Source organism: Lingula anatina, chromosome 4, assembly GCF_051362555.1.
Source record: "Lingula anatina isolate TDL-2025a chromosome 4, LinAna3.0, whole genome shotgun sequence".
In the NCBI taxonomy this organism is placed as follows: Eukaryota; Metazoa; Brachiopoda; class Lingulata; order Lingulida; family Lingulidae; genus Lingula; species Lingula anatina.
The window spans coordinates 29696093-29723014 of NC_141770.1; the positions used below are offsets into that span (position 1 = coordinate 29696093).

At 38.2% G+C, this 26922-nt stretch overlaps 2 protein-coding genes across 4 annotated transcripts in view; both read right to left on the reverse strand.

The window, feature by feature from the left end:
- Positions 1-12310, reverse strand: part of LOC106173709 (uncharacterized) — a 28521-nt gene extending 16211 nt beyond the window's left edge. The window contains exons 1-2 of one of the 3 annotated variants that reach the window (XM_087010925.1): positions 11794-12310; positions 7558-7810 (exon numbers count right to left, since the gene is read on the reverse strand). The gene's annotated coding sequence lies outside the window, so the exon portion shown is untranslated. Of the gene's footprint in view, positions 1-535; positions 712-7557; positions 7811-11793 lie in introns of those variants that run through there. The other 2 variants (XM_013554919.2, XM_013554920.2) reach the window with 2 other exon arrangements.
- Positions 12311-16809: 4499 nt separating this feature from the next.
- Positions 16810-25606, reverse strand: LOC106173713 (beta-alanyl-dopamine/carcinine hydrolase). The gene is made up of 9 exons (XM_087010927.1): positions 24564-25606; positions 23299-23496; positions 22640-22732; positions 22045-22177; positions 19404-19499; positions 18544-18621; positions 18051-18213; positions 17377-17585; positions 16810-17095 (listed from the first exon to the last, which is right to left on the reverse strand). Exons 1-9 carry the CDS (start codon positions 24663-24665, stop codon positions 16992-16994), a joined length of 1176 nt encoding a protein of 391 aa, XP_086867053.1. The 5' UTR covers positions 24666-25606; the 3' UTR covers positions 16810-16991.
- Between the last annotated feature and the right edge of the window lie 1316 nt (positions 25607-26922).

Sequence of the window (26922 nt, forward strand, 5' to 3'; positions counted from 1 at the left end):
AATATATATTCCATATTAACAATATAGTAGGGGCCTATTCGTAAAAATGGTTAAGGCAGGCCCCACTATTAGCTTCACTAGCCTGCCATCAAGTCCCCCCTTATATCTGTTCTGTATATCCGGTTTGCAATCTATGTTAAAACAAGTATTCTCACGCAACCCGTAAATTTTGGCCCACTCCCATAAAATTTAATTTGCTCTCTTTTCTGTTCCTAACCCGTATTTTGGCCATCTCCCAACATTCTCAATCACAGCGAAAGAAATATCATTAAACCAAAAATACATTGCAGGATAACCAAGGACCACAAAATTGATACTATTTTTCCAACCAACACTTCTAAACCCACATCCAAAACTAACCGAATCATTTTTCATTTATGTGTAGTGACCACATATATTACTGATTTTAGAATATTCACGAATAGGCCTAATACCATCCGAATCAACATTTCGACATCTGATTTCTAAAACTGACCGATATCTGCGTCATAATTAAACCAAATGTATCTTTAATCTAAAAAATACTCCCTTTTACCTCTGCGAAGTGAAATTTCCCTGAAGCCACAGTTTTTCATTCGACTACTGCTCCTACAATCCTGACCAGCATTGATCTAACGTCCTAGGAATTTACTCAAACTCTTGCATTTACCTTATATAAAGACTGCAGGAGGCGTTCACATCAAGATCAACTTAGACCTATGAAGGACTTCATTATGACTCCTAGCCTAGAAATCTAGGAGGCTTAGACTCCAAGTGTAAATAACGTAGTAATCTATTGGTGATCTCAATTGGTTAAAGTGAATGCCCTCTGACAACGAAATCGATGCTTAATAAATCTCAATAAGCAATGATCCCATTTAGTCGAGGTAAAATCTAAGCTTAACCTGGTGTGAACCCTACTTCGGATCACCCGCATTTCAAAGCACTATTGGTTATTCCATATTACATTCCTGTCAAGCCCACATTATTCACGCCATTTCCATTTGCCACAAGTCTTCAACTTCAGCCATTACAGCATGGATCATGGCAGATCATAAAACAAAGCTGCAATTTTGGAGATAATGCCACATGTCATCCAAATAGACAGAGAAAAGAAACTGAGCCGTTATTCTCTCCTTACAGTGACTTTAGATTCCGACAAGTCATCTATTAAACATGCAGAATGGCAAGAAGACTGTAGCCAGCAATTTTTTATCCCCTTAGTTGACCCAACTTGATTAATGACATAGGACCTAGATCGAATATTGATTTAGAGCGGGTTTTTTTATCGTTCAAAATGGTGGTTGTAACAAACCCCCTGTCTACGGGTCTGTGAGTGAACGACTTCGCCATATGCATGTTTCACTTGGTAAATGTGTGTGCTGGTTTTATGAATTAGCACAACAAAGTCAGTCTATGTATACATTTATATTCCAGTCTTAATGAAAGTTCTGTAACCTTCACTTAGATAACGGAAACTTTCATTATACGAAGGTGTCATCTCTTTCCCGCATTACGTATACGTAAAACATATTTGCCTGTAACTCATTATCTAAATTATTTCGTGAATCGTGTGTCAGTGATGACATAGTGCTTACATTTAATAAACTGTCATAGGTGGCACAGATCCAGCTTGAGGCATTTTTTACATCAACCACAGAAAGTCATAAACAATAAACGCTACACCATTACTGTGATCCCATTCAGAATAGGGGACTAACTTGTCCGAGAGTCAAATATGGCCGACCCACTTGAATACTTTACTACGGGATACCTATTCAGTGTCTATTAGCGGATTAGACGGTAAGCTTTGTAGTGGGTCGCCATATTTGACCCTCGGACTAGTTAGTCCCTTATTCTGAATGGGTCCTGTGACAAGTGTCTTTTCCATAGATCTTCCCATGACTTTCTTCATCCTTAATTTCAGACAATAAGCCGCGCGTTCGTCTTAATGAATGCGTATGGTCCCTTAATGGTATTGGGGATATAAACGGAAATCCAATGTGTATTCACACCAATTCTAATTAACCCCCCCCCTCTTTGTCATTAGACGATACACTGTTTATTTTGATTACCTAGACTGCATCAGGGCATGGAGGAACCCTACTTTTCAATCATTAATTGGACAGTTGTGTAAAGCCCCCTTTACACTGGACAGCGTCCCTTCTGCGCACTACAGCACGGTCAATAATACTTTACGTGCCAACTACTGGCCGGTCATTAAGCATTCATTTTGCAACCAAAACGATGATTGTGCCTCCTTTCTACGACCACAGCCATGCCAGTGTCATGATGGCACAAAGGACGCAGAAAGGACGCCGTCCAGTGTAAAGGGGGGTTAAAGAAGTATCTTGTGCCCTAAGCGGTTTTAAATGAAACCTGTGTGAACAAACCAACCGAATTAGATTACATGAGTGAACGCATATTATTAGAGCAAAGAGATGTCCTACTGTACACCAGATACTCAGATTCCCAGCCGAAACAACTTGCTCATCCAGTAACGTGTACTATAGGTCTTAGGGTTTTAACTTAGACCCCACCTGAACACACCCAGTGTCTCCAAGCAAGGGTTCATCAGTGACATGTATCTATGATAGATCATCATCCATAATTGATAAACCATCCCAAGGACAAACATGTAATTAATCAAGCCAATTTTCATGATAGGTTATTTATTTGAAAAAAAAAAGCAAAAAAAAAAAAAAAATGGACGGCCTCCAGTGACTAGACCCATACTTCGTGTAATTAAGATGTAATCTTAAAATCGTTCCCCAACCAGGTCAAGCAGAATTGTTAGTTTTCCGTATTGAATATCAGTAATCAGCTGTAATCTATCTCATGCTGACATCACATAATCCATACATTATTATTATTAAACTTCCAAGCGGGCAGATCCGGAGAGATCCAAAACTCTAAATTGCTAGGATTAAGTCTACAGAACGCCCATGCTGGCCTGCATGTAGTCCACATTATAGCTTCTATGCAGGAATTGTAACATAAGTTAATGCATAATTGATCAACAGTGATTGCCCTCATCAATACGAACCAAATTTGGACGACATGAGAAAGTCTTATAGACCATTAGTGTAGTACACTAAATCATGTCCAGTTTACGTAGCTCAGCATCTGAAATTAATGAATGCACACTTATGCTGTATAGTCATGAGCTGAGTTAATTGTTATGTGATCACAGTTCAGAATATGTTGGTCTATTGGTGGATATTCTAGTTTCTATAAATATTCGAGTTTCGGAGGCTTGCTTCACAATAAATAAATAAATAAATAAATAAATAAATAAATAAATAAATAAAAAGCCCCAAAATCGGTTTATGTTTTTGGACCAAGAATTTAATGTGCTTGAAATTTAAGTTAAAGCAGAACAGCCCAGTAGCCAGCAATTTTATAGGTAAAGTGCCATCTTGTTCTAAAAAATTGACCATTTTACCCCCTCAGTTGAACTAGTTTTTGGAATTGCAAAGAACGTCATTCACATTTTGATCCAGGATAGAAAGGGACATCGGGTTGACTATTGCTACCCTGAGTTTCAGTGGTCATTGGAGACACATCTATTTTACCAACAGGCCTGATAATAAAGAGGAGAGTTCCCTGTGACATTGGAACCTTAGGGGACTGTTGTCACTAGGTTGAAATACATGATGAATAATGAAATACATTAAAATGTTTGCTCTAGAAGATTAAGCCAAATTTTGGTCGTAGGTTAATTATCATTATTATTAGTAGTAATTTATTTTTAGTGAGACCTCTCCCAAAGAACTCAGAATGCAGACGTGTTAGTTGACATAACATTAATAATTAGATGATAACATCTGAAAATTATGTCAATTAATAGGAACACATAAAAATTTATTTTTAAGTTATGTCAACAAGGATTAAATATTTGTAGGTAAAAAATGAAAAACTTTCCATGTTTTTAAGATTGAAATAACATTAGCTTTTTTTTTTTTGCATTGCCTCAAGGCTTTTTGTCGACCCTTTGTGATTTATCAATAAACTGCTGATGGACTGACAATTATTTTCAGTCGTCTTTTTTTACTGTTCGTCAAGGCTGAATGAATAACAGTAGTAAAATGTCATTTGCAATCCACCAGAGAAATTAAAATGCCACATATTCGCACGGTGAACTTCATCCTAATAAAACTGAAAAGAGAAAAAAGCGCACTGCCTTCAATATCTTATTTTGTTTTCGCAATAACTCAACTTTAAACTGATATGAGATCAGCTGCCTTTTTCGCTTGGGTCAATTCTTTGAATGGACGCGGTCAACTGCGTCTTGAATGTCGAAATAATCAAGACTGACGGGAGTTAAATGGTTTGTAGGAGGTCAAAAAGACGTCTCATCCGTGTACTGATAACGGTCGGTTTGACATCACGTACTTGCTCAATGGTACGGTATAGCGCATCCTCTTGAAGACATCTATTTTAAAACGAAAGATAACAGAGATGGTGAAAATAGACGCCTCATGGGACACATTTCTGTTTGATTACACATTTACTTCGCGGGTATCACACAGGCACAATTCGTAAATAAAGTGAAAAGGAGTTGAATAATAAAAGAAATAATATTCCACGGATATAGAAAACACGCACAAACACACATACACACACACACACACACACACACATTCAGGATAACACACACGCGCGCGCACGCATTCAGGATCACACATGAAGGCGTATCTTTGTAGACCGCTTAGAGCTGCAAGCATATTTACCTGCTTGCTTAAGTCGAGTTGTAATATTAACGTATCATTTTCTCTCACAGAAGAAAGCTTCCAGGGTTCATGTCAATTTGTAGAACCTAATGGTAATGCTATACGCAATATTCAGTAACGTTTTATGCACCTTAGAATAGATAGCATTACATTGTCTGTGGGCAGTGCTTCCTACAGCATGCCTTCCAGAATGTAAGAAATGCACCCTGAGTTTCAGAGACTACATAAATCTTCCCTTTATTATCAGCATCTCCTTGCTGGGCCATCTCACGGCACAGGCATGCTAAAACTGTGACCAGTGCTCAGGAAGCCGTTGAATTAGGGTATTATTGGAAACAAAAAAAGTACGGGCAATGTAAAAATAGAGTTTATACTTTCCAGTAATCTCTGAAACTCAGAGTGCAGCGACGCCAATCACAAACAAACCGATCAATCAGTAACAAAGAGATTTGAGCTCAGCATTATAAGGCTGCTAGGATCAACTTCCAAACACACGCTGCTGTATTGGAAAACAGCAGACGGCATCAAAAAGAGTGCCGTTCATATCAACAAAACCACTGGTTGATCATTGTCTTGGGGAGATAGTGTGTGTGTGTGTTTGTGTGTGTGTGTTTGTGTGTTTGTGTGTGTGTGTGTGTGTGTGTATTTTCGAGCATGTGCAATCGTGCTGGTAAATCATCGGAAAGTGTGACTAAGTATTCTTGTATTTTTGCGTGTGTGCGCTCCTGCAAGCTTTCGCGTGAGTGTTGCGGAGCGGTAGAGGCGGTTTGATGTGGGTATGTGCGTGTTTGCGTACGTGTGGGTGTATGATCTGTGCACTCATCTGTATTCCTATGTGTGTGTTGTTATGTGTGTGTGGTGGGGGGGGGGGCGGAGTGGGGGTTGGCAACAGAACACGTGCGTGTGACCCTGTGTTTACGTGTTTGTGAATGTGTGTATTTTGTGTTTGATAATAACTATATCAATATTTGGGAAATGTATCTATTTTTATTTAATATGAAAAACAACTTAAGCAAAAGAACTAAAACGATTCTGAATCAAACCTGATGTAAACAGCACCAGAACTGCACCTGTCTTGATGTGAATTGCCGGTGAATTGCAAATGTGATCGCTGAGTGTATTCTTGTGTTCTACCTCTCGCCTACATACAAGCGGTGAATGTACAATGTCCATTTATCAAATATGACTTGCATAAAGAATCCAGCGAAAGCGACATATGCCAGGTAATGGTATTCCATTGGAGATGTAATAGAGAAAATGGAACCAGGGTTCTTCTCAAGGGTAAAGCTCTGACAGCAATGTTCGTTGGATAATGGGGTGTAATTTCACGTTGTAAGTTGCATTACTTCGCAACGGGCACAACAAACTATTAATTGTCCAATGCCGAATCGTGGTCTGAACATTAGCCACTTCCTATTCAGACTCTTAAGGTTTTTTTCTATCCTTAAGAGCATAAAATACTGCGTAATTGAATCAAACCTTTTATTTAATCGACGCAAATGTACAGTGCCCCTCACAGGCACCGAGTTAGCCGCATTTCAGCTTTTATTTCACAAAAATAAAAACAAAAACTGCGCCATTTGATTCCCAAGGATTATAGATGGGATTCTGCAACATTACCGTCCATTACTTGCTACAAAGCAGCTTTTTTCTGATATATCGTAATTAAAATATCATGCGCTAAACGAATTATTGTCGTTTTCCTTGTTTGAGGAGTCAAACTTTATCAATCACTTTCCATTATTGAAACGATTCTGTCTTAGGATCCATGATATCGAACCTGAAAGCTTAAATGATGAAAGAAAAGTTGACCCATAAGAGGGAAAACACTTCCATGAAATGACGCCACGACCTCTTTGTCGTGGTCGTTTCGATAGAGTTCCGAAAAGTTCCCAGGATCTGCGTCATCAGTGACATTTCATGGGTTTGTGTTCACATCCGAAATCTTCAATAATTCATACCTCGCACTAAGCCGTGACCTCGTATCAAATCCTTTCACAACTTACTTGAGAGGTTTGGACGGGATGTTTAAGTCACTGTTGATGTCTTGAGATTATACCAGTACTAATCCTGGCGTCTGCGAAACTGTGTGATTTGAGTGTGCACACAAACACACGGCATTTTTGTTTTCAAGTAAATATGCTTGTTAGTTAGATGTTGTTTGGTCAGCCCTTTAAGTCATCCAATACGTCCCCAAAAAGTCAAGTTCACATTTTTGACATTTTGACATTACGTGTCGCTGAAGGTGGGTTATGAATTTATTCTTAGGAACCGATAAAGGTAGAGAATTCACGTGCAAAATAAGATTGTGATGGAGTTGTTGCACAGAAAGAGAATATTATTGTATTCAGGAGCCAAGCTAGGTGTTTCGTGTCACCTGATATGTCACGTGACATGGCTGGGGGGGGGGGAAGGGGTTGATGTTTTTATATCGTAAATCGTTTTGATTAGTGAAATATATTGAACTGATTAATAAAAGGGAGGAAATATAAAAAAACAATTTTACATTTAATTTTTAATTCGAAGCAAGACGCCTCCGGCGATATTCAGTGTGCACATGGTCATTTTCACATTGAATGATTTATCATAACTCAAGCATACCATGTGAAAAATATAGGGCGGGAGTAGAAAAGATAATGTCGAATACTAAGACCACTTAGACTCTTTTAATTACAGTTTGTTATTTCTCATAGAGACACATCACCAGGATAGCAATTTGCAACAAAAATCCGCATACGTTCGCTTAAATATTCCATTATTTCTCGAACTCTTTGGAAACTCACCCTATAACCATCTGCATATATTGCAGTTTCAGGTAAAACCCTGGGTTTGAGAGAAAACTAACCTCTGTTGTTAGCGTTCAACTTCCGTTCCCAATTGCCTCTGAAAGTCAGGGTTGGCGTGCATTACCCGAGATGATGTTGCGATACTAGAAGCCTCCCGCAGTCATCAAAACAATTTCAATACTCCTGGCTACGATATCCCCTATCCATCATGATCAGAAAAATATGTTACTTGTCTTCCCCTGCAAGGGAATACAATCCTGGTCGTAGATCCTTTGATCCTCTGCTTTATTGCCTCGTTTCAACCGATGGCCGCTGGAAAGCCGGAGCAATAGTAATTAGTTTAAGCACGCAGTACGCTGATCGCGCTCGAGAATACAAAATCCCTCGTTCAGTACCGTTCCGTGGTAGTACAAGTCAATTAAATCCCTATATCATGGTCTGCTTCTGCTGGGCAATTGCTGTCATTGTGGCTTTCTACGGTCATCTCTTTGGCTTGGAGATTGAAAGGGTTCTGAATGCCGCATCGAACTGAGGGAATTGTGCAGTGATCGTTTTTTTCTTTTTCTTTTCTATTTTCATCAACCGACGGAGAGTCAGTAAGACACGATACAATTAAGCAACAGGCACTTAAAATTACTAGACAGTAGCTTAGAGCTACAAAAACCAATTGCTTTGAGCGATAATTCGGTGCTTAGAACAATACGTTTAGTTGGAAGTAATTTCTGCAAAAACGCATTTCAAGCTAAATTAGATTTTTTACAGATTATTTCCAATGGGAGTTTTCTTCACTCAAATTCAGACCAAAACATGTGATGTAGAATGGATAATAATATGTCGTCCAGGGATAGAAAGTGTTTTTTTACCATCTGGAAAAAGTCTGTGCCTCTTTCTGGTGTTGGAATTTACCCAGGCAACGATGTGAAATAGTTGAATGCATCATTTTATAGCTACTTGCTGTTTTTTACGTTATTTATTTATTTATTTATTTATTTATTTATACTAAAACATTGGGTTCACTGATGCAGGTCTACGACTACAGATAAAATAACAATGTGTTCGTTCTCACGGAACATTCCAATTTCGTTTTCTAGTCCAAAAAGTTCAACCAATATAGGGACTATGGGACATCATATTATTCATTAGAGATAGACAATTTATGACAGTAACTTTGTTAGATACGCTTTATTACCTATAACTAAGCTAATTACGGCACTCCGTACTTTTATTCTACTTCCCCAGCTAATCTTTGTCCAATTTGATAAAAGAAACCATGCCTTCATTCATTATCTGACATTATGATAAATTAGCCTGGTATAAAAAAATATTAGTGATTTATCTGTATATATTGTTTTTTTTTTGCCTTATAGTAACGTCCAATTAGCAAATTACTAATTAGGTACGTAATACATTTTCAAAAAGATACGACCGAGTGCTCCCTGTGGAGTTAAGCGGTAGGGTGCGAGTGTGTAGCTGAGCGAAGATGTTATGTTGGTGTTGTATTGTTTAATTTTGAAATCTTAGGCCCCTATTGGAAACGATTCTGTCTCCTTTAAATGAAAAACAATTACATCCTTCATCCAGACTTCTTGAACTTAATCGTTGGTGACATTATCTAAATTAAATAAGGGCCCGAATGTTCTGATCTTTATATATATATATATATATGCAAATATGCACTGTGGTTGCAGAAACGTTCACGCAACTTATGGATACATCAAAACCCATTCCGTTTTTGTTTCAGAAATATATCTTCGATTTCCAGTCAGCTGGCGCTAATATCAACCGCTTGAGAGGATCATCAGTATGTCGCAGTCGGTTTAGTTGACATTCGAATGCACTCATACTATACTCGCTTACAAACGACCAGAAGCAGTTCGACCGGTTATTTCAATAACTCTCAGATAATCAACCAATTATTTCAAGCATGCAATGGGCGGACGTGAGAGTATCCAATGAAAATTGGCAAATCAATGTGTGTGTGTGTGTGTGTGTGTGTGTGTGTGTGTGCGCGTGCGTGCATGGGGGGGGCGCAATGATTGAAAAATGAATGAATCTAAAAAACAACAGGCGAAGACATTAATATTACTTTTATACCTACGTGTAAGGAGTTGTAAAACCGCTTCGTTTTATCTAATTTAGCTCATACTGTTATCATCTTTTTTTTCTTTTTTTTTTTTTGGGGGGGGGGGATGGGGGGTGACAGCGGGAGGGACGTTTAACTTCCTAAGCTACGAGGGTGGCACGCGTCCGTTGTGTCCCTCCACATGTCTGTAATCTCCAAGTCGGCATATTAAATCTTCTTTTTACAGGGTAGAGACTGCAGTTAAGACGCATGTGTTGAGCATGCGTTGTTTTCTTTTTGCTTCCACGACGATATCTAAATATTAACATTGTTTTTGCCTGCACGCAACTGATAACCTCGCCGCACTTGGAAGGATATAGTCACTTCTCCAAGTTTACTGATCAACTTAGTTAGATGAATAGTGTAGAACTAAGAATACTTCCGATGTCCCTTTCACCTGATATCTACACTTTATTCAATAAATCGGACAAAAGGTGGGGATCTCCAACACATGCCAATATCCAGGATATCTAGTAACTGCTGGTTCAATGAACTTTGGACAAAGTACTGTTCCTATAAAAAGGCACTCAGTAAATATTCTCCTCCTACCCCACTTTATTCATCCATTTATTTTCGACTTATTTATTTATTTATTTTTCTTATCCATTCATATATTCATCTTTAATCCTAATTTTCTATGCATGTATGTTACACACTCACACTGGCATATATATACAACACCTGTACACCAATCAGTGTACGCAACCAACTTAGACTACAGACTGGTCACCGTACGCCACTTATATTAAGATCAAAATCCATGTTTGTGTACTGTACGCCAATCACTGTGCGTTTACGTACACTGTCCCTCGTACGTTTTAACATTAAAATGTTTCACGTGCGGTACGACCTTTAGGCAGCGTTCACTGTTCACATCGGAGGCGACGCAACGTTCCGTATACCATCATTTATTATTTATTTATTTAGGTCCTATTCAGGTCATCTATGTATTTATTCACCTTGGAACCCATTCTTCTACGTTATGATATACTATTTACTCGTTAATATTTTTCTAATAGTGGTTCCATACTGTCGATGAATTTCTCGATCACCCCAGTACCTGTCACGCCTCAGCAACAGGATATTACAAAATGCTGTCAGATAAAGCCTCTGATCAAATTTTCTTACAGCGTTTTTGCATGCGTTGTATCCTGAACGAAAGAACATACATTGTGTAATTTTGCATACACTGTCTACCTCAATATACATGTCATAACAACTAGAGATGTGGTTACTTATGTCACTGCTAGAGAGGAATAAATACTGTGTTCGTTCTCAAGCAGACTCCAATGTGAAGTTTGCGCCATGCGTACGTGCAACCTTATGAAAACCTGAGGCACATGCAAACGTACAGGTAGTAAATTTAAGCGTCTTCTTAATCTTTAAACATTCAGCAAACCGAAGCAAGTTTCCAACGAAGGTTCAATTACGCTTGAACATTGGCTTGCTTTCAATTCATACAATTTATGTTATACTCCAAATGTGATTGTGTTATACCATTTTCTTTCATTCCTTGGCAATGGAGATCATGTAATAAGTGCCTGGATCGAGACTGCAGGCACTAGAGTCACACGTACGAGACTAGTGATTTGCCGGGATAAGGACCGTAGGAAGGGAAAATAATAAAACAGTGACACGCAAAATATGGAGAGAGCGTCCTGCTGTGCAAAAGATCGTAAATCTACAGAGCGTAAGAGAAAACTACGGGAACATTACCCGCGGATATATCCTGTCAGTTTTACTTGGCTGCCGCACCACACTCCCAAGACTGACATTATTTCTGGTCCCATTCCCCCCCTTCCCACAAAATCTCAGTTCATATTCAAATTTTCCCATCTCATTATTTCCATATACTGTATAGTGCAAATCATATTCTCCCGAGCACATGTTTATATCCAGTCATCAGCACTGATATTCAGTAATAAATACATATAAACCACCCACCTATTTCTTTTGAATGACATCTTTCCTGATGAAAGAAGTGATATTTTCAGATAAATTTCTATTTACAAATTTATTAATTTACTTATTTACGTGCGATTCTAGCACCAGTGTACAAGCATGTATGCTGCAATAATATTGCAGGAAGTGAAAAGTATTGTAACAGACATAAATCCCCAGGGCACAGGTTGATTACTACAGTATATGAATAAATGATGAACTCCTAACTTACCCCTTCAAGCTCCTCGGCAGATGTTCAAATGTCTCCTCCTCGCTAGCTTTTTTGTATATGCAACTCCACGGGAAATGTTTTTAAGGTTGTAAATTGAATCAGTGTATAAACCAGACCCCGGACAAGGCAAACGTAGCAAATGCCTATTGACCCACGTTATATGTTATTGGTTTGCGAGTAATTGATTATACGGTGGCGAGTACCTAGGCTTGTCATTCCGCTTCGGTCCCGTTCATCAGTAGCGAAGCTAATGTTCTGGTCTTGGCGTTAGATATCTTCCTGTGCGTTGTATTTTAGAAAATGATAGGAAAACAAAAGTTCCCACACCCGATGTGCAGCCACCCAATGAACGCTGTCTCGAAATTGCTGGACACTCATCAGAATGAACGCCGTGCAATGTGGTATTTGATAGATTCAACTCCGAGCATCTGATTGGCTAGAAAGTCCCCTACGTCACCGCTGGCTAGACGAAAACAACAATGGCGCGGTCTAGAAGTCAAATCACAATGTTGATCTTGTTTTAGTCGTGTTATGGAACCAGATGGAGGAGTTGTTCTGATTGTTCAGATACGTGTGTCGGTACATTAACAAATCGATTAAAATGTGCACGAGGCGCGGGAAATGGTTGCGTACGTACATTGCACAAAAGTGCAATGTTTGTCCTAACAGAGCAATATGATTACACTTGGGCTGAAAACACATTATTTAGTGCGAGAGCATGTACGTGCGTTCACACGCACGACTCGGCGCAGTGTGGAATTGCTTTGTTCCTACGTCAATGGTCGTATTTTTGACGTCAGTTACGCATTAACAGTAACATTTAAAATCTCTTACAGTATGTAGTATTAAATTATGGGATGACATATTATAGTTTACGAATAGGTGCTGATAATCAATTATAGCACTGCACACATGAACATGCGATAAAGTTTTCGTGTGCAGAAAAGGTGGGGTGAAAGTGAGGGTGGAAATTGACAAAAATATTACAAAGTCTACAAACACAGAATAACAGTGACGAATTAGATAGCAGTGAAAAAAATACGCGGAGAACAAAGTCGACTATGCAGTTTTATCGCACGACACGTGGTTTTTACACATCACCACACTGATTGCAAAAAAAAAAAAAAAAAAGAGAAAATAAACTGCAGCTGACTTTGCAGCTAACATACAATAATACAGTTATCATGAGCGAACTGTTATGTCTCTTCCAGATAAATATTAGCTCTCCCATGGGCCGGCAACATATGCTGACGTCTAAACACAGATCCAGTTAACCGTGCTCGTACATGTAGATAACTGGAACTCACGTCACGTGCTTTTGTCTTCATGTTGATTTGCGACTGCTTGAGGCGTACCCCGCTGTGACCATCTGCAATCTGTTCGCTAATACAAACAACAGTGTTGCGTGGGATTACGAAGAGTGACGTCAAAACAAATATTATTGTCGGTAGGAAACACAGCGTCTAGCAGGTTCAGATAAAATCAATAGGTGTCAGGATCGTCAATAAATATAACGTACTTATATATATGTGTCTGCTACTGTAATTAATATATATTTAATGACTATGTGAGGTTAATGAGTGCCTAGGCATTTATATCGAACTAGTTTTTCAATGTTGTTTTATATTGTGTCTGTTGTGCAGCCAGTGCATTCACTTCTGTCGTAAAGGGTTGAAATGACGGCATGAAACAAATTCTTTAAAAGTGAACATATTATGCAAAATGTACATGTTATATAATCTTTATTTCCATTACAAAAGTGACTCAAATCTAGAAACAATAAAGTTATAAAAAAATACCAAGGCATGGGTGAGAATTCTGTCAGCGATTTAGAGGAGGTTGGCATTTATCTTGGTAATAATGGTAATAAAGGTAAAAGTATTGGTATTTCCAGGACGACCGAGTCACTGCTGCTAACAGGTCCCGGACCATGTGATACAATTGGTAATAATTTACATTACTTTATACACTTGTTATTTCGCTATATCTTAAGGAATAGAGCTCAGTGCGTGCCTTTAAGTACACATTTCAAATCAGATTCCCATGTACTTGAACAGATGTTACCAGAATGATACTTGATAAGGTTTAAAAAACCACAATAAACGGTAGTGTTTTCTATTTTCTTCCTCTATTCGATGGGCGGGCGCACAATATTTAAACCGTTTGATGTCTTTTTATGTGTAAAAATAGAGATTGTCTTAGATCTAAAATACATTATCCATTTAACTCTCCTGGTACATGAATATGCGGTTATGGTAATTACTGACGAGTTTAAAACACATCCTCCATTGGGATATGTTTAATTTCTTTTATGATTTTTCTGACTTATTTTCCTGACTTTACAGAAAATACTCTCCGACGTGCCCACTGCTTAGATTTTTTACAGATATATCTGATCAAGTATTTTATTTTATTATTTATATTTGAGAGGTTGTTATATTTATGTTGAGATATATTTTTTTAATTTTTTGTTTTGATTTGGTTATATTTAGGTTTAATTAAATTTTGTTCCCCCTCAGAAAGCTAGAATACATATCTTATATGCAAGTCGTATAAAGCAGGTGGCCAAAAAGCTTTTTAACCCTGTAACAAAGGCAGCGACGACATTTAACTCCCCCAGATGTCCTTTATGAATAACTATAGTAGGAAATAGCATCACCCTGAATGACTTGTGCTTTCAACACTCATCAAACACTATTTTTCAATTAAGCTTTACTATGATATGCGTATCAATTCAAAAACACGTTCTTCATATTTAAAATGTCGTTCATGTATCTTTCTAAATCGGATTTCCTGCATTATAAACTACATCATCCTTAGCGGCTCTGTTCAGGTCATTCTAGACTCCCGTTTCCATTAAAAGATATCCCCAGTTATGATGGTGGTGTAACTGAATCATGAAGTGTATTTCCCTTTATCGTTTAACTATTGTCAGCATATTATATACGAACGTCACTTTACCCAGCTGTGTTATTCATGTTATCCGTTATACGCGTAGCTATTCAATACGTATCTACTTCAAACTAACGGATACTTTAAAGTCTGTTCCATGCCTTTTCTTATTTAAATGATGAACAGTATTGTTTTATTCACTGTCAACGTTAGCTTTGCAAAGGGTAAATTTGCAAATGTACAATTCTGTATACATGTGCCACTTTTGTCCTTGGCAATACAGTTAATACAATTAGTTATACAAATTTATCAAATTTACAGGAAAATAAGTAAACACTCACAGTCTCTAACACAGTACACAATGTCCGCTATCAAAATCAATAGTTCAATTAACAAAGCAAACGCACCCCAGTTTTAAGTAAGTCTACGCCCCATTTAGCGCCCATTTCGATCGGAAACCAGAGAGGCGTCATGGCTATTTCATAAAATTATATTTAGGAAAGGACCAGGTGCTACAACAGACCTGCAGTCGGACTGTGATCTTTTCTTTACGGCGGACAGTTTTGGCCAGCACTGATGGAGGAAATATACGCAGGAGTTCACATAAAAGTAACTTTCGACCTGAAACAATGGTCATTTCATACTTTTCCCAGAACAGGTCCAGCACTGGCACTTAATAGGTTTATACCCGCATTATCGTGGTTAACAGACCTAAACTGAAGGTTAAACAGATAAGACCGCGTTTCGACTTCTTTCGTGCAGCCAACTCTAGTGCTGTGCCCGGGTGCTGGTGTTGGACGTATTCCATTACTCAACAAATGCCGCGGTAGCGATAATGTATGGACTTCATTCTGTGTTTTAGAATAATGGCGCAGAGAGTTTCACAAACACACCGAGTTTCAGAGATAACTGGATATGTAATGCTATTATCATAAAGTCCTAAAATTTTTTGGTTGAAAATTATTCCAAACTTTAAGACCAACTTTGCTATATACTAGCACTTAGTCCTGACATTAATCAGAAGTATTTAAACTTAATGCAATATATGATGCACCCGTTCTGTAAAAGAGAGAAAATATTGCAACTATTTTGGACCAAATAAGATTCATCTTTTTAATGGACTGTTGCAATTTTACACTTAAATTAAGTAGGCTTAATTTTGATCTAAAATATTGTAAAGCCTTTTTCGGTTTCTAGAGGCAAACTGACAAAAGTTTCCAATAACGACTTACTCTGCGAGTGGCTCCATTGCTCTCTGCCTCATTTGTTTCTCTGCACGTAGCACCTTTTAGCTTCATAGATTTTAAAATAATACGCACCAGATAAAGGACACAGTGCGAGAGCTTGCACACAATAGCGGCGCGTCACCAGTTATGCATGAATAAGTTCAGCTCTACAAACCAACAAAACGCGGGTACACAATAATCGATTCACGTATCTATTCATTTATTTGTCCCGAGATAACACAACAGCGAGGACAACTTATCGAGCGTAGGTTAACGTTAGCCTTTTCCAATAACGACTATTATGGTATACGTTAACATCACACTGCAATTTTTAAAATAAATGACATATTATCTCGTTTTTCTGGAAGGGCTGAAAAAAGGCAACTGCAAGTAACACCAAATTACACAATATCGTGGTAATTCGATAATACAGGAGAAAATGGAACGAGAAAAAATATTCATTTTTTTAGAAAAAATATCATTAAGAAGTCATAAATGAATATGAATCTTAGACTGGGTTCCCATACTTAGATCGATCCATCTGGATCAACCTAACTCCCTGGGGTCTCACACTATATTGCTATCAGCTCAAGAGGCTTAAATTTCTGTCACGCCTACCGAATCAGCTAAGGGTAAGGAAAATTACCGCCTAACAGTTTTACTAGGCGTGACAGACATTTAAACCGGTCAAGTTGACAGAAATTTAGTGAGACTCCCCAGGGAGATAGATCGATCCAAATATCTGTGGAAAAGGTCCCTTAAACAGTTACCCATATTCAGAAATACATGCAAGAAGGCGCAGGAAGAACAGGGTTTTACTATGTTAGTAACATTGTCGAACATGTGGGACACTAGGCCGTTTGGGTCCTCACCCTACCCCCCCCCCCCCCCCCCCACACACACACACACACACACACCCCGATGTATTTGAAATTGGCAAGTTAAGTATCAACGAGTTCGTCAATGATGTCCACTGTCTGAATAAAATACCAATATTACATACATGTAGGTGCCATGCATGTTTTTTTCATGTTTAAAAGCAATTATAATATCCCACTAAGTTTCTTTTGGTTGACAGAGTTACACGCTCTGCCCTGCCCGTAAGCTAAAAGTAACAATTGGCTTCGATGCGTTGGGTCGATTGACGTAAACATCCAGAGTTTCTTCGTCCAAGTCAATTATTGCTGGAAAAGAAAAACAAAGATGTGTTACCTGGTCGATACCCTAGGTAATTATGCATAGGCTACAAAATAGTAATGTGCTTTGCGCGTTTCATTTGGAGAAAAAGTAGGAACATTGTTTTTCCGAACATACTATAGATTTGGGAATGTACACCACTGATGTAAAGACCCTGTTTCCGAAACAAAGGGTGTATCAGAGCATGATATCATTAAAACGCTTATTTTTGAAGCTAACGTTTTAACAAGAAATTTTCTGCAAGTGTGTAGCAGTCTCCGTGTCTCACCAACTGCCATAGTGGCCAAATAATCCGGTTCTCTTCCGTCACGAAACAAAGGAAAATCATTGTCGGTGACGTCAGACATGATGTCACACACCGCTCTGCGGTTTTTCTCCTTTGTTGTGACGTCACGATGGTGTAACAATTCCTCTACTCTCTTCTGACGGCGCTCACTGCTGAGACATGGGAAGTTTGGCACTTTTAGGTCTTGGTAGCTGTAAAAATGAATTTCCATCAGTACCAGTAATCTAGCAAACACTACGGGGCAAATGTGCACAGTCATATTCATGTACAGGTTCTAGCCCGTTGCTGGCAATTTCAAAAGGAGGGGGGGTCTTTTCTTCTGAAAAAGTGGACCTTTTACCACGAAACCTTCGTGAACCTTGATAAAATAATACCCAGAAGAGACCTTTTCCTGGTAAAAGGGGTTGTTATTTCGAACTCCATAACCCATAACTAATTCATCTCCATGCTATTATTTTTGTCTGTTCATCTAATAATCTGTTAAGCTTCAGTTCGTGAGATAAACAAATGCAAAAATCGTTTGTGGAAGTAAATATGACGTCACAATGGGCACTCCGTGGTAGTTTAGAGAGATTTATCAAGAATATTGCAACACTATACCCCAAATAGCTGACGAGGATTTAGACAATAACGGTAAACAAACAACTATGACGTACACATTGAAATGAAAATTAAATCCTGAACTAATAGTCTTTTCAGCGATACAGGCTCCATTTTCACTGCTTGCTAACTCGACAGAAAACATGCGGATGGGCTTTTCTTGCTCTTCAGTGCATGGGGGAAGCCAGGTGATGTTAAAATTGAAGCCTGAACCAATACCTGGAAGTACAGGTATACCCTATTACTCTAATGTCTAGTTTACTTCAGTTTTAACTTAGGTCTGATTACCATGAACAGGGCTACTATATAGGAATTTTTGCACCACTCTTGTATTTTGATGGCATCACCTCGAGAAGAGATGATTTTACTAAGCTATGTGCTTATTTATAAACTACTCTCTATGAATGATTTCCCTGTACATGGTACCAAGTGTGCAAAATATATGTTAAAATCTTAAGTCTTGATCTTGTTGATACAAGTCTTATCAGCACTGCAGTATCGCTTTTTTTAATGCACAACAAACGGTTATCGCTCCATATTTAATACTACCTGGGTTTTGGTTGAAGAGCGCCCAAAGTTCTGTTTCACTTCTCACGCCAAGCAGGGCTCTATTATAAACACGCCGAGCTGAAAAATAAATTACTATGTAAATGTTTACAGTTATGCCACAAATGTTCTCTTTCGGTTTTCTTTTTTAGTGTAAGTATCATTTATCAATATAATGGCTTTTGAATAGTAGTTAAATCAATTTTACTACAGGGTAATAGTCTGAACCCCGATCGATGTTTTATCAGTTTTATTATAAATGCAAAAACATGTATTTTGAATACAGTAAAATACGGTAGTCTAATCAAGTCACTCTAAAATCGTGTGCAAATTTGCTATCTATACACCTTTGAGTTCTAAAATTCTGTTTAAGCGATGGACACTAGCAAATTTCATTCGTAACGGCAAAAAAAAAAAAAAAAATGATTTAAATGAGGAAATCCACAGCGGTTTTAGAGCCCGTTACTTTCTCAATAATTTTAGATAGTGTAAGGCTTGGTGATGTAGGGAACAAAGTCGATGTGTTCGGGTTACTGTTATTATGTTGTTGTTGTTGCTGCTGTTATTTTTGATAGTTTGCTATACTTTAGTTTAACGCGTACCGCATGCACCTTAAGTCTTAGACTGGGTTCCCACTGATTTAGATCGATCCATCTGGATCTACCTTACTCCCTGGGAGTTCACGCTAAATTGCTGTCAGCTTCTGGGAGCCGAGCGTGCACAAAAGTTAATTACCCCCTTATAGCTTTTAGTAGGCGGGACAGACATTTAAGCCGGTTAAGCTGACAGTAATCTAGTGAGACTCCCCAGGGGGATAGATCGATCTAAATATCTGTGGGAATGGTCTCTTATAGAATACTTACGTATGGCATTGTCCGATACCCAGACTTGCGGTACATAATTCGCTGTAAACACGAGTCCATGAACGTTGAAACCAAATGCATTTCCTGGCAGGCATCCTGAAACACGAACATCACATTCACCAACTTAAAACATAAAAACATAGCCCTTTTTAAAAATAACCCTATCAAATCGTTTAAATCTATAAAAAAGCACATTTGTTAGTAAGCCCTGAGTGGTTGAAGAAATTAATGTTCTAATCGCCTTCTGGATACAAATGAAATTCATGTACGTTCAGTACTAAAAAAGAATTGGCTAAATAGAGTTTTAAAGGCACGGTATTTTATCATGTCTCTAGCACTGGCGGATCCAGGGATTTGTTGGTGGCGGGAGACTGGGAGGGGAAATAGAAAAGAGCCGTAAACAGCGCTTTATTTTGACAGAGAATATTAGTTTAAAGGATTTGCGTCTTGCCGTCAGAATGGCCTGAACGGAACATATTCTTCAGAAAACATGCCCAACTAACGATATCTTTATCCAAATACACAAATTAAAAGCTCATTTTGTAATTTTTTGGCTTTAAAAAACGTCCTATTTGCTCGGCCTGGGAGTTAATGAGCTACGTAGTCACGAGCCACTGGAGAACAGAGCGTGCTTAGCTGTCAAACTGAGCTGCATTGTCTACCTGTAAGATGACTTCTCTGGCTTCTGATAAAAGTTAATACTCATTCAAATCTCTTACCCGAGGGATCTAAATCCTCATGAAGCTGTGTAAAACCATTCCCGTCTAGTCAATTCTTTAACGAGCATTTAATTATGGTTATCCCAAGTTGTATAAAACACTGCATTTGAATGAGTAAAGGGTACTGTGGATTATTGCATATGAGGGCCATGTTATTTGTGAAATTCAATTAATTTTATTAAACCGCTGACACTCCGTCTTGCATACTTTTCTTAAACTGAGGTAAACAATGCCCGTTACCTTTACAAGTCCTATCTTAATCATCCATCTAACTGGAACTTCCTTTACCTCTTAATTAGAGGGTTAAATGGCTGGCGATATTTATCTCAGGTAAAAATCTACCTGTGCTTTAGTTTCAAAGAGCAGCTCCCGCAGACCTGGGGGTACTAGATAAAATCTGAACACCGGGTTTATTGAGCAGCTAGAGAAACAAAGGAAGAATTTTTCCTGCACAGCTTCATAGGAATTTTAGCACGGACTTGATCCAGCTTAGACCTTCTAATTAACAGGGTGACATGGGCAATTTTCAAATACAAAATAAAAAATAATAAAACTATATTTCAGTTAGCCTCCTCTTAAATAAATATACCGTTCTGGAAAAATTAGAACATTTATTAAATCGACAGAAAATATTTGACTTAAATGATGATTTTATTATTGATGGAAATTAAGCTACTATATGGGGCACATTTGCTGAGATTACGCTGTTCTTGATGTTTTGCGTTAGTCTGCATTTTGCTGTGCGTGCTTGGAATTTTTTAATTTTTTATACTCACGTATGTAAAACTGCACATTTAGTAAACATTCAAGTAATGATTTTCCCCATGCTACTTATAGCAAACAATGCTCTTTTACCTTGATCTGCTACATGTTTTTGGGTTTGACAAAGCATACAAATTTGCAAAAAGTTTTGTGTACAGACGCAGAACTTGTATTTCAAGGTATAAAATGATAAATCTTTTAAATTATTTTATACTTCAGATGAAATAACCTTCAGAAACAAATCCTCAAAGCATAAACGAATTAGGATTACGAACCATTTTAGTACATAAGTTCCTATTTTTTTCTTTAATATACCGCTCTTTTTTTCTGTTTGTTCTTCAACACGTTTTCTTCCACGGAAGTCATGCCTGGGCATACGCATGCTTCAAGTTACCCTGAGAGCAATTACTTTTATTAATGTTCGCGACGGTGTTTGAACTCAATTGTTTGAATATTGATATTAAACGTCATTTACAAATACCAATAAAATCACCCCATGAAATAAATGAGATATTTTGAAAAATATGAAAGCCCACCAAGACGATTTTGATACCTGTTATTACATGGGTTGGGAAGTGCAGCGGTGCATAATTAACAGGTTTGTTGTAAACGAGCTTTTGGTCAACTACAATATTTTTAAAATGCATCAGCAATCAGTAAGTTTGCCAACTGATGACAGTTAATCTGAAAGACTACCAGCTCTTGATATGATCTAAACCACCTCAGGTGACCACGATCTAAAGCATCGCAACTATTGTCACCGAAGTTAGTAAGTAAGTCACGGAAGACCGTCACAGACAAAGAAAGATTGTCAACGAGAGGTGCAATTTTGGTGAATCCCACGGCAACACACCGAGGCATAACGAAAATTCCTCAACTCCGTTCAACACACCATGCAGCTCAGTTGAGTCTCATAGACCTTTATCGTGATTGTCGTCACAGTACCACGTGACCCAGATCTGTTGCTTCATTTATGCATATTGAGGTGAGGTTTACTAAAACGCTTTTTTCTACTAATTAATTGTTTTTTATAATTTTTAAATGGCGGGGATCGATTAAAACATACCTCTAGTGTATAGATTGAGTGCTGGATCTTCAGAATTCGAGAAATAGATTTTTATGAGTCTATTCTCCTTTAAAGTGAACAAACAAAACCTAACCTGGGTACGCAAATGCTGTGAAATTTTCAACTTCGTCACCAGATTTCTCAGACACAATGGTGACTTGTAGGATATAACAGAAGTTCTGCATGACCGGGTTTGCGTCTTCTGAGTGTGCCATTATGTGCGCTTCCTAAAATATTTTACATAGTCAAGTTATATTTATATCAGTATAGGAAGTAAATATATCAAATACTAGTAGTAATATGAAAATCAATGACAAGTGCTGTCCTTTAAGACCAACAACTATTGAACTTTACTTTCTAAAGTACAGGTATAGTAAAGAGCAAATTGAAACCAAAGCTTTCTCTTTTGTTCTCTTTTGTAAAAGACATGTTTAATATCTGCGCATTCTCTCTTGTTCACATTGCCATACAACAAGTTGGGGGGGGGGGGGGGGGGGCTTTTGTGGCGACTCCTATAAAGATGCAAACGAGTGGTATGTTGTTAGTATTCACCATCATGTTGCATATATATATATATATATATATATATATATATATATATATATATATATATATATATATATATATAATAGTGTAGGTAAAATAAACAAATGTATAACAAACTGGATAACAAACTTAAACTATCTCACCCGTGTGTTAACTAATACTGCAGTGCAGCCATCTTGCGGGTTGTTAACTGCCAGACGTACTGATATTTCTGGTTCAAGGTGAAGTAAAAATAACTACAAATGAAATAGGAGAAAACATTAACATAAATATAAGAAATAAGGCACCTTCATCATTAGAGGGTGGTTATTATTATTTGCTTTTCCGGGCCAAAACATTTACGTATAGTTTCTATTATAAAGCAATACATTTTTATTGCTGCCAATAATATGCAGTCGAGAGTTACTAGTACACAATAGTTGTATAAAATGTGCTATAAAAATCAGTATTTCTTACTAAGAGGAGTAAGTCGATCTCAGTATAGCCATAATTCATGTAACTGGTTACTTCAAGTAAACAAATCTGCAAAGTTATTATTTTTTTTAGTTTATCAAAGCAAAGACTGCGTTAGGGCACGCTAAATGCACCTTTTGTAGTGCGTTGTTGTAATATTTTGTCTTGTAGTGTAGTACAGCTAAGTGTATTGTATTGTACAGTGGACTGTAGTAGTGTTGTACTGTATCTCCTGTCCCACAAACGATAGCTTGTTTGTCGTTTTGTTTTTCATCGTAAGCACGCGTACATGTACATTTGTAGATCATGCATTTTATTTATTTGTGCATCTGTTTGTTCTTCATCATACCTGATTGAAGTCCAATTGTGCACCATCTGCAATCCCCCTCAGTTCCTGAATGTACTGTGGATAAACCGTCTCAGAAGTGTGAAGGTATCTCTGGAACACCCTGTTGCCATCCTCGGTATTGTAATATGGCACCAACGTTTTCTGAAGAAATCCGTCCCTTTCGACATAATCTTGAATGAGGCTTTTAAATACTCTACCCTGTAAGATGAAGACAGTTATGGTGGTTCATACACATACACACAAACAGTCGCACACACACACAAGACACACACAGAGAGAGAGAGAGAGAGAGAGAGAGAGAAAGAGAGAGAGAGAGGGGGGGGGGGGGGGGTTAAGGCCCAGTTCTTTTAGAAGGGGCATTTTGATCACTGTGCATGGATATGGACCGATACCAAAACAGGACGATGCTCAAAATCAATCATAACATTCAACATTTCAATCACATTTAAAGCAGTACGACTCCGCTTTTTTAGACGTCTTATTTTAGAGGCACGTGCACACAATTAATGAGCATTAGATCTTAATAAATATAACAAAAAAAAAGTACTTTGTCCTTCACCATCACTTTGTCATCAGGGTAAACATGAAAAGGGTTAACGAAAATCATGATTCCACGGAAAATATAATGTGTTTTTCTTAAACTCCAGTAACGCTGTTTTATCACAGCAATTAAGAGCCGTATGTAGGCCTATAGGGACCGATAGGGTAACGTTACGTTCACTTTCTCATTACAACGCTGCCAGTTTACATTATTTATCGTAAGCTGACTTCATTTTTATTGGGAGCGAGGGTTGTGCATCAATTATACACATACGATGCTCTAAATGTCAGTCTTATCTAGCAGCACACACTACCAATTTATCGTTGGAAATTTATGCATACAATTATCAGCAACTTAGCAAAGAAGAAAAATAAATAAATAAATAAAAATAAATGAATGAATGAATAAAATAAATAAACACAATATGCTTTGACTCTGGGGCACACTGGTGAACTGTTCTTCTGCAGAGATTTAAAACGTTTCAATGAAAAGAGATTCATATTTTTTATTGTTCATTATATTATAATTATTATTATTTTTTTGAAATCCCTTAAGAAGGCCTAGGGGCCAAAAGCTTGGATAAGACATTACATCCTTTATTAAATAGATCTTTACAGATGCATCATTACGATGACTCATTTATTAATGATAAGAGACGAACTAGTAATTTGGCCATGATGGAACAGTTAAAAAACATGGTCCAGTGTTAATTCTGTGTACTCACCACTTGATATCCAACTTCATAGTGCGTTCCTCTTGCGTAAAGAACTGGGAGGCTTCCACCTCTCTTAAGCTTCAGACAGTCCAGTCCGCCTTTGTTGTCCATGTGCAATGCTTCAGTTCAGAAATATAGACGAACTTCGATCGGCATGCTAACTAGAGACATGAAACCTCTCTTGTGCGAATGCAACAGTTGGGTTAAAATACTTGTATGCGGTAAAACACGATGTAGGCCTACATGTATTTGCCATGACCTACTTGTGACCAACTACTTTATCAGTTGCATTCCTGCTCCTAAGCGATGTCCTACTGATCACAGTGCGTTTGGCATAGTTTGAAGTCAGGTTTAGTTCGATCTTCACATGCAAGTACTACTACATGTACGCCAATCCGTATTTAAGACGTGATGCCCTTCTTGTGCAAATGAGACAGTCGGGGGAAAATAGATCTACCTGCATGCGGTTATATGATATAACCACGCTCGGCTGTCACCTTGATTGGATAGTAAACGATTGTCGTAAAATCGCTAAATGATATTAAAACCGGGTGCATAAACTTGAAAACCACCTACAACAACCTTGGACTACCACATTAATCCAATACAATGCAAAAATAAACTATAACAAGTGGTTAAAGCCTTCAAACCGAATGTCGTAAAGTCCCCATATACCTCCATAGAGACAATAAAATAGAATGAGCTTCTGAAACAAACCTGATCCAGTTCCAACAGAATAATCGAAATAAAATACTGCCGGGCATCGGAGCGGCCTAAAACTTGGCACGCTTACCGCTAATACTGCAGGCTACATCATTCCGTCGCTCGTTTGTAAATTCCGTGCATGGCATACGCACAATCAAACCGTAAAAAACAAATTCTCGGGGTGTCGTTGGCCAGGTCCACTCTAACCTACCATTACGAAAAAGAAGCCATGCCATTGGACAATGCGACCTCTGCGGTTACGTCATTTCCTGAATTGGATTGTTGCGTGGACCTAGCCAACGACACCCCGAGAATTTGTTTTTTACGGTTTGATTGTGCGTATGCCATGCACGGAATTTACAAACGAGCGACGGGATGATGTAGCCTGCAGTATTAGCGGTAAGCGTGCCAAGTTTTAGGCCGCTCCGATGCCCGGCAGTATTTTATTTCGATTATTATGTTGGAACTGGATCAGGTTTGTTTCAGAAGCTCATTCTATTTTATTGTCTCTATGGAGGTATATGGGGACTTTACGACATTCGGTTTGAAGGCTTTAACCACTTGTTATAGTTTATTTTTGCATTGTATTGGATTAATGCGGTAGTCCAAGGTTGTTGTAGGTGGTTTTCAAGTTTATGCACCCGGTTTTAATATCATTTAGCGATTTTACGACAATCGTTTACTATCCAATCAAGGTGATAGCCGAGCGTGGATATAACCTACCTGTGAGAAACTACTAAAGCGTCATTCACACTAGCAAGTTAACCGCAGTCCAGTTAACCCCGATAGCCTCGCGTTCCTTTCTTTACCTTCTCACTGATACGGCAGCGACAGTCTTTCAACAACCTCCGGTTAAGCATGCACACTATTGTTCTCATAAGAGAGTAATGTGAACATCTTGGCGGGAGTGCGAGTAGCGAAAAATGTTAAGCTGCACAATTTTTTTTCTCATGTCAAGAAAATAATTCCATTAGAAGAAATGCATCAAAATTTCAGCAACGGCTTGGCAGCTCATTACTGAGTACTAGAACGACGCACGTATCACCGATTATGAAAAAAGACCTATGGGCTCCTATAAGAAATTGGCCCAATTTCTTATAGGATCCTATAGGATCGTAAAGGATCCTATAGGATTTCTCCGTTAGGGACGTCTGATACAATCAGTGTTAGTATAACCCATGGCAGATAGCATGTCGCTGGTTGACCGAGATTGGGCCACAGACTCTTCTAACTACGGCGGTCCACCAGCTACTGTCGCCGGTGGGCCTACGTTGGCCTGACCGCCGGTCCAACGTTGGCCCACCAGCGACATATATCTTGAGCGGCCTGTAGTGTTTTACATTACAATGCAATGAGTAATCTGATGTATTTGTACGCATGCGCAGGGGAGTTACTGATAAAGTGAGTGAAGAGTCAACAGGTGTATTTTTGTGTCTCGTGTTGTTGGTCCAGAACCATGCAGTGATTATAACATTACACGGCCCAAAGTCAGCCCACCAGCGGCAGTAACTGGTGGGCCGACGCAGCCCCACCGCTTTTCTTATGTTTTCTTTTATCATTATTATTATTCATTAATGAATTGATTTATTATTTTTTATACTTATTATCATTATTATTACATAAAATGGGCAAAACATATTGTTATATTTCAAGACTTTTTATT

What these genes read in the sequence shown, in the direction of transcription:
- LOC106173713 (XM_087010927.1), bottom strand. Translation starts at nt 24,665, where the DNA reads ATGGACAACAAAGGCGGACTGGACTGTCTGAAGCTTAAGAGAGGTGGA. An exon ending in ATGAAGTTGGATATCAAGTG is followed by an intron (nt 23,497 to 24,563) that starts GTGAGTACACAG and finishes TTCATCTTACAG; the next exon opens with GGTAGAGTATTTAAAAGCCT. An exon ending in GCTCTTCAACCAAAACCCAG is followed by an intron (nt 18,214 to 18,543) that starts GTAGTATTAAAT and finishes CTGTACTTCCAG; the next exon opens with GTATTGGTTCAGGCTTCAAT.